This window comes from Polypterus senegalus, chromosome 8 (assembly GCF_016835505.1).
Source record: "Polypterus senegalus isolate Bchr_013 chromosome 8, ASM1683550v1, whole genome shotgun sequence".
NCBI lineage: Eukaryota > Metazoa > Chordata > Cladistia > Polypteriformes > Polypteridae > Polypterus > Polypterus senegalus.
Window position 1 is genome coordinate 154,512,654 of NC_053161.1, and position 8,413 is coordinate 154,521,066.

The 8,413-nt window shown below is 36.8% G+C and overlaps 1 protein-coding gene across 2 annotated transcripts in view; it reads left to right on the forward strand.

The window, feature by feature from the left end:
• The window catches only part of ptprb (protein tyrosine phosphatase receptor type b), a 117,153-nt gene extending 110,828 nt beyond the window's left edge, over positions 1 to 6,325 (forward strand). For both annotated transcript variants that reach the window (XM_039759857.1, XM_039759858.1), the window contains 3 exons: positions 338 to 473; positions 1,291 to 1,411; positions 3,552 to 6,325. In XM_039759857.1, coding sequence (XP_039615791.1) covers positions 338 to 473; positions 1,291 to 1,411; positions 3,552 to 3,574 — 280 coding nt within the window. In that variant the 3' untranslated portion in view covers positions 3,575 to 6,325. The remainder of the gene's footprint in view (positions 1 to 337; positions 474 to 1,290; positions 1,412 to 3,551) is intronic.
• The last annotated feature ends 2,088 nt before the right edge of the window (positions 6,326 to 8,413 follow it).

The following is an 8,413-nucleotide window of genomic DNA, read 5'->3' on the forward strand; positions in this document are numbered from 1 at the left end:
GAGCAAGTAATGCTCATCAAAACCCACTGTAATAGCAGCTTTACTCAGGAAAGATAAGGGTAGGGAAGATTAGAGATGCTCAACCTGTGCTAACACCTTCCTTACTTGTCTCTGAAATGGACGTTAAAATAATAGTTAATTTTGTGACTTGCTACAGTCTAGTCAATTGAGTTTTCTTGAAGAGGTATAGAAATATGTTACTGATGGCGATTATTATAAAGAAAGAAGAAACAGTATCAGAAAAGTAAAAATAATTTTCAAACATTTTTTTTTTTTTTTTCAAAATTAACTATGGCATTTCAATGTTTTTTTTTTTTTCCTTCTTTTACTTTTTCAGTGCTGGTGTTGGTAGGACAGGCACATTTATTGCCTTAGACAGAGTGTTGCAGCAGCTGGACACCAAAGACACAGTGGATATTTATGGAACAGTCTTTGATCTGAGGCTTCACAGGGCCCATATGGTGCAGACAGAGGTAATTTATCTTGCTTGTTAAATCATATCCTACTTCTTCTTGTTGTTTGTAATCATGTGTGCAGCATTAGTCTTATTTCTGTAGACTTTCTTTCATGGGTTTAAACATGATCCAGAACAGTTTTCATTTTTTCAAATGACAAAAACAATTGATCATCTGATTTCATAAAAATATTTTTTTATGAAACGTATGTTAAACAATAGAATCATCACGTATATGAAAAATCCTATAAAAAGTTGTATATTCAGTGACTTCAAGTTCTTCCTATATTCCAAAGATGTGCAGGTAAAGCTGGCTGGCAGTTGTAGGTGCTGGTAACTGTCTTGCACTCAGTTCTTATCAGGATAGTAATTTGTGCAGATATGAACCAGTTTTAAATAAGGTTTGCTTAATAGTTTCAGTCTTAATATGTGGTCTCTGTTGTTTTAATATATGGAAGCAACTGGAAGAGTATTGGCAGTAGATTAATATTTATTTTAATTCTATAGAAGTTGCTATTTTAATATACCTATATATCAATGTTCACAACTACATGCCATTTATTACATATGAACATGATTTTTCAGTTGAGTTATTTAATATGGTGTTTTGGGCTGTTTGTAAAAAGCCAGCCAGCAATCGTCATTTCTCCTCTGGAAGATAAAACAGCACAAATGTCAGTGATTGGGTTTCGCAAACTTTTTTCCCCCTCTTTTCATAAAATATGGAGTAATGCTAGCTATATTTTAAAGGTGATTCAGTTATTAACTTGATTTGAACTAAAGTTTATATTCATCATCTTCAGGTAAAATTAAGTAAATTTCCTTTTTTGTTCCAGTGTCAATATGCCTACTTACACCAGTGCATCAGAGATGTTTTGAGAGCACGTAAACTTCGGAATGAGCAGGAAAATCCACTCTACCCCATCTATGAAAATGTTACTCCTGAATACCACCGAGGTATGATATGCAGCCTTGAAAGGGTACTTATCAGATTGCAGCTGCCATTTTTGTTTAAAGTTAAGAGTTCACATATTTTGCTGACAGTACTGTATATTATCATCAGAAAGGTCCTGAATAATAAATGATGTGGTTTACTATGCAGGAAGAATTATAGATAGCATTGAGTGAATTCTATGTAGGATTACCTAATGTATAATATGTACAACTGGATAATTATTATGATACCATATGAAAATGAACAGCATTAAAAATGAACTGTCTAAGTAAAAAGATTTTAAAGTACTTGGTCACAGGTACAGTCCTCCCACATAATACTGTACAATTATGGGAAAAAAATGTAACATTTCCAAATGTAAGTCATTAGCAAGAGGAATTCTCATAAATGAGTGCATATTTTTGACAATTTTGATAACAGAATTTGGACAGCATCGTGGCACTGCAGCCTTGTAATATGGTGACTCCTTGTGTAGGGTTTGTTTGTCCCGTGTCCACATGGATTTCCTCCCAAAGTCCAAAGACATGCAGATTAGGTGTATTGGTGTTGCTTAAATTTGCCCTAGTATGTGTGCTAATGGGGTGGCACGGTGGCGCAGAGGTAGCACTGCTGCCTCACAGTTAGGAGACCCAGGTTTGCTTCCCAGGTCCTCCCTGCGTGGAGTTTCCTCCTGGTGCTCCGGTTTCCTCCCACAGTCCAAAGACATCCAGGTTAGGTGCATTGGTGATTCTAAATTGTCCCTGGTGTGTGGGTGTGTGTGCCCTGCCCGGGGTTTGTTTCCTGCCTTGCGCCCTGTGTTGTCTGGGATTGGCCCCAGCAGACCCCAGTGACCCTTTAGTTAGGATATAGTGGGTTAGATAATGGATGTGTGCTCACCCTGCGATGGACTGGCACCCTGTCCAGGTATTGTTCCTGCCTTGCACCCAATAATTTCTGGAATGAGCTTCAGCTGTCCCACACCCCTGCCCTGGTTAAGAGAATGGACAGATTGATAACAATTTTTCAAACCTTAAAATTTAAAATGGTTTTCAAAATTAATTATTTTCATGTTTCTACCACTTAATAACTTTACAATTCCTTGAGCTAACATTGGCATTTTCATTGGTAAAAGATGATTATTAACTAAGTAAATAATGAAAATAGTTTAGAATTTACTGTATCTCTTATGTAATCATTTACTATAGGCCCTTTGAATTTTCTTCACTGTCACCACTTTACAACAAATAGGTTCACTGCAATAAGCACCGTGTAAAATCCAAATGATACAAGGCAATTCAGAAGTTACTGTATATGCACTCTAAGAAATGAATGTGAAGCAGTGTTGCAGAAATCCAATTTCATGTATGTGTTGAGACCTTTGAGAACTTTCCAAGAAAAGTCTCCAGGGATTTCTATTAGAGGCAGAAGGTAATTCAGTTCATACAGAAACAGTAAATTAGAAGTCAAAACCAAATGCCTAAGGTAAAAGTTTCACTCAAGTGCAACATTATTGTGTGGAGTCTTTCCTACTAAATACATTTTGAAATTTTCAAGATGTTCTTTTAAATCATGGCCTCCCTGACATCTCACAATGGTAAGAATGTGCACCACGTGCCTAATGATATGGAGCATAACAACATATGCTTTTTTTCTGTTTCTTACAACAAAATGGAGAGGTGCAGTTGTCACAAAATAATGAACTGAGGAGAAAAAGGGCACTTGGACCAATCAGGGAATGGAGCCACTGTAGTCACACCTTTGCATGCATCCCTGGCTAGATCAAAATTTTAGATGCTGGATCCATTAGGCAGCAATGGTAACTACTGTGGCACCATGCTGCATGTAAAATATAAAATATAACAGAAAATGAACACACATGAAAATCAATTCTGAATACTCCTTCTCTCTGATCAAGTTGTCATTGTGATACTTATTTCATTGAGACTGACCCCACTAGAAGCTTTTGTTTTGTGCTCATGGGATAGTTGCCTTTCTTATGACAGCCATTTTATTAGGACATTGAACTAACTGGGGAAAAAGTGTTTGTTGTTTAGAACTTTTGTCTTTAAGGTACATCTTTCATTCATTCATGTGTTTATGTGTTTATTAATTATTTATCTAACGTATCTATCTTTTTATTTATTTTGTTTGTTTATTTTTCAGACATGATATATTCAAGACGCTGAAGAACAAAATGGGATCCTCTTCAGAAAGAAACAACCAGCTACATCCATTCAGGCAGAATTTTCACTATAGGAGTACTACAGAGAATTAAGATAATTCATTTAAAGAGACTATATATTATTTAAATACTATTGTTTATCAAGAGTCATGTAAATAGCTATTTTTCATATTAATTATCACATATTCTGTTTACTGTAAGAAATAAGCTATCTTCATATTTTGCACATAATTGTTAGAACTCCCTCATGATTTTTTAAATGTTAATGTTTCTTCAACTAAATGAAAATACATATTTGAGTTAAGCTATGTGGACATCCTATATGAGGCAAATGAACTGTGAACTTAGAATTCAGAAGAAGAAAGAAATGATTACACTCAACATAAATCAGTCAGTCTTTTACAGCTCATGCCACAAGAAGACAGTTCAGAACAATAAAAGAGCAAAGTTTATTACTAGGAATTACAAATCCATGATATCCATACCATATGTAAACCCAGCTTGATCAAACAATGAAACAATAATGTTCCCAGATCAAAAATACATTTTGATGTCCAACATCTAAGACAATATTTAGCATACGGAGAACCATAAAGTAATATCTCCACAGACGTCTATTCATTTCTTAGCATATCTAGCACTGCTAAATGATACCTCGATATAGTTCTCCTTTCTTTGTCCTTCCAGCAGAGCATCAGAATGTCCCCAATGCTGTTTTACAACACCTATTCATTGTTACAGCCATTATTCTTTGCTTTATCTTCTGTTATCTCACATTAACACGTTTTGCTTCACTCCTGCTTCTGTTTTCTATCCATGCAGTTCTTCGGCCATCCTGAGTGCCAGTCTAATTCTTAGTCTTTTATGTCAAACCGTAGTGTGGCCCACAACTCCTCTTGTGAAATGCTTCAGTTATCTGCCCCCTAAGCTCTGTCATTTTTCTTTCCTAGTACCAAACTGTTCCTAACTTCAGCCATTCTTCAAGTATGTCCTCGAGGTGGAGCATATGACCTTGGTCCTGTGAAATATTATCTTGTGGATCAAAATTAATATCCTGCATGTTTGTATTTTAACTACACCATGATAATGATTACTATAACATTGTCTGCTCAATAAGAATAAATTGAATTAAAAATATAAAGTAATAGTAAATATATACATTAAAAAGACAAAAACATTTGAAATAATGTCCCATAGTTAAGTTATTGTGTCTAAATTCGTTTTTTTCCTGAGAGGGCCCACCCCAAACACACACCATTTACCAGTTGGGATGGAATGCCTAAAATCAATATTATCCCCCTTATTGTCTTCTGGGTGTTCTGCTGAAGTCTTCCAAACAAACAGAAATGATTGTCCTCCTCTAAAGTCGCAAATGGAAGCAGTCACAGTCCACAATGTGCAAAGTGTATTAGTGGTCTGGACCACAGGACATGTGATAAAGGGGAATGAAGCACACTTGTTCAACAGAAATACCCCAATGAAATATTTCACAAATGTAGAACAGTTATAGTTGATTTTTGTACAGTGCTCTTCACTGAGCTTCAGGCCATAACAAGTTCAGAGTCAATATGGCTTGACGTACTTTACAAATTCCTAATTAAGGAATGCAGCCGCATAAAGACACAGATTAGTTTAAAGGCACAGTAACACCAAGCAGTCCCAAACTGATTAACAGCAATGAATCCTGAAAATATCCGTCCATTGACGTTACCACTGAGCTACGGCCGGTTGATTTTTGATTGTGCTCAGGACAAGGCAGGGCTTCTTATACGTTTCTAGATCAGGGGAAATGTTTCACCAAAATCTCATTATTTCATTGACAAAGTTGTTCATTTTGAGAACTGCTTAGGGCCATATTGATCTCATTGTCAGTGTGCATATGGATGTTCATGATGACAATTAAACACAGAAATCAATATCAATATGGGTTACTTCACCATTAGAAAAAGCAAGATTGCAATGTTAACTGCAAAACATTTCATTTGTCCTTAATGTCAGTGTTCTAAGAATTATGTTAATTTAAAAACTGTGTCATTTGAAGCAGATTCTTGTTCTGTCCCTTTATATTTATGAGCGAGAAAGAGATTATTCTATTCGATTATATTGGCTTATGTATTTGTGGGTAACATCTTTTCAACATAATAAATTATATACATTATACAAACAGTTATAATATTATTTTATACATTATGAAGATAAACACATGTGAATGAGCAAAAAATAGGTCTGTTCAGCCTGTGGCCTAAAGCCTGCTTCACCCTTCGACAGCTCATTCAGGTCTGAGGTGTAAATGTTGGTCCAGGGTGACTGGTACACAAACAATGAGACCTTGAAAGAATACTACAGAAAAGTACTTTAAGAAGAGCCGACAATACGCCTAAATGTAGCATACATGTCATTTTTTTTTTATTTTGCTGAAGATAAAAAAGAATCAAAGCCACGCTTGGATAAACATTTGGGCATTTGCAACAGGCTGTAATAATAAAACAAATGGAGAAAAGGGCATCAGACCAAATGTACGTGAATGTGTGCGCAGCCATGAAGCAACGTGTTCAGCATCCAGTTTGGCTTGGGTTGTGTCTTTGGATGTAACGTTGGACTGACTTCCAGTATACATGTTATGGACCAGTTAGGAATCATCGCAAGTGTTTCCTAATGTAGCAACCTATGTATGTTACATAATAAAAGTTATCATCTCTGTTTATACTGTATGTTCTATGAATATTTTCAAATAAAGATTAATATAAAACTGGCATCAATGTGTGTCTTGATTTGCAGATTTTTATCTCCCACTTTTTGTTTAAGATCTATCAAATGGAGCATGATCTAAACTGGGTGGACAATACTTGTTCTTACATTTAAATTGCTGTTAATGGAATAATTAGGAAATGATAAGGTAGCTGCTGTGCTTCAGCTAAAAAGGCGGCTGGAGAAGACCAGGGCAGAAGATGGCGAGGCCGAACAGGGTCGGGCACAGCTTGTAAAAAATTTTCTTTTCTGTGCCAAAATCATGGCTTTCCTGGTCGTGTACACCATCTCCTGATAACAGAACAACCAAGCACCTAATACTGTATCTTCTTCAGTGGAGCTGCTGTTTAGGCAAGAGGAACGGCACCTTAGGCGGTGTTAAACAAAATGTATGTTTGTTTAAGGCAGCTACCATGTGGCTTTCTCCATGTCTACCTGCTGACTCAGTGGTGCCAGGACAACATTGAAACCCTTAAAATCAGAAAAGCCAAGGAGATGTCCATAGACTTCAGAAAACAGAAGGCAGACCACACTGCCATCTACATTAGCGGGGAAGCCTTGGAGAAGGTGAGCAGCTTTACATATTTTCAGATGAAGCTCTGTTTACTCTCATCTCTGTTGCTGATGCACTCTGAAACACATTTGTTCTGAATCAGCAATTCAGTGGGTGCTATGTGTATTGTGATAGCACATTGGACCCCATGGAAATCCACTGCCGCCCCCTGCGCTAGTTAGATGTTATAATTTTCACAGTCACCAGTAGATGGGGCATGGAATTCAAATACACCCTGTCTGCTATGTATTTCAATTTTGTTAATTTTTTCTGACCTTTCTGCACAGTTTCAGATAGATGGTATCAGGAGTATTGTGCGACTGAAGAATTAAGGCATAGGTTAAAGGTCAGGTTTTTAAGACAGTCATAAGACCAGCAATGATGTAAGGAGATGAGACGTGGGCAGTAAAGGGAGCACAGCAGGAGAAGATGTGAGATGTGTGTATATATATATATATATATATATATATATATATATATATATATATATATATATATATATATATATATATATATATATATATATATACATAAACCACCCACACACATGTAAAAACGTCTGGATTGAATAAGAGAGTTGCTGATGCTGTCGATCACACAGGTTTGTAAGTGGCAGTGAGACGCTCAGGTTTGCCTGCTTGTACTACAGGTTTTCATTTAAAGGTACTGTAAAGTGACATTTTAAATAAAAAGTTACAGATATACACTACATCTTTGTTCCATAAGTAAGAAAAAAATAACTGGTGACATGGAAACAAATTCATGAGGTAAACATAATTTAATGACACAAATGTGATTGTGTTAATGCAGTAACTACACTACACTAACTTAGAAAAGTGGCCATTCAGGCATTAACATCTGGCTGCCATTTTTCACAGCCTATATGTGGAGTAATTAATATGCTATGCGATTAGATGCCAGCTTGCTACCACTTTACATCATTTCAGTCTGAAGTGTTGCCACTTAACATGTCAGGATTCTGGCTCTGTGCTCACCTATTCCTTGTGTCCTGTTAATGTGCACAGAATATGAATTCGTCCTGCAATGCCTTTTGTAATCCTGCTTTCTTGTATTGCTGTGCACCAGCTAAAGGTAAATGAACTGCTTAAACAAGTCAAATCTACCATAGTGGGATTCATTTCTTTGGATTAATCCGAAGCCCAGCTTTTCGTAGCATCCGTAGCACTGCAGTGACCTGCTGTACGTGTTCTTTCCATGTGCTGGAATAGATGACAACGTCATCCAGATAGGCAGTACCGTACAAATTTTGAGGATGGAGCACTTTATCCACCAGATGCTGGAAAGTTGCAGGTGCCCCGTGTAACCCAAATGGAAGGACACAATACAGCCAGTGTCCGCTAGGGATACTAAACGCGGTCTTGACCTTTGCGGAGTCCGTGACTCCTTTGTCATGTCAAGTGTGGTCAAAAATTTTGCATGTCCGAGCCACTCGAGAAGGTCGTCTACTCGAGGCATCGGATAAGCATCAAATTGTGAAACTTGATTAAGTCATTGCAAAACCTGCAACTTCCATCAGGCTTA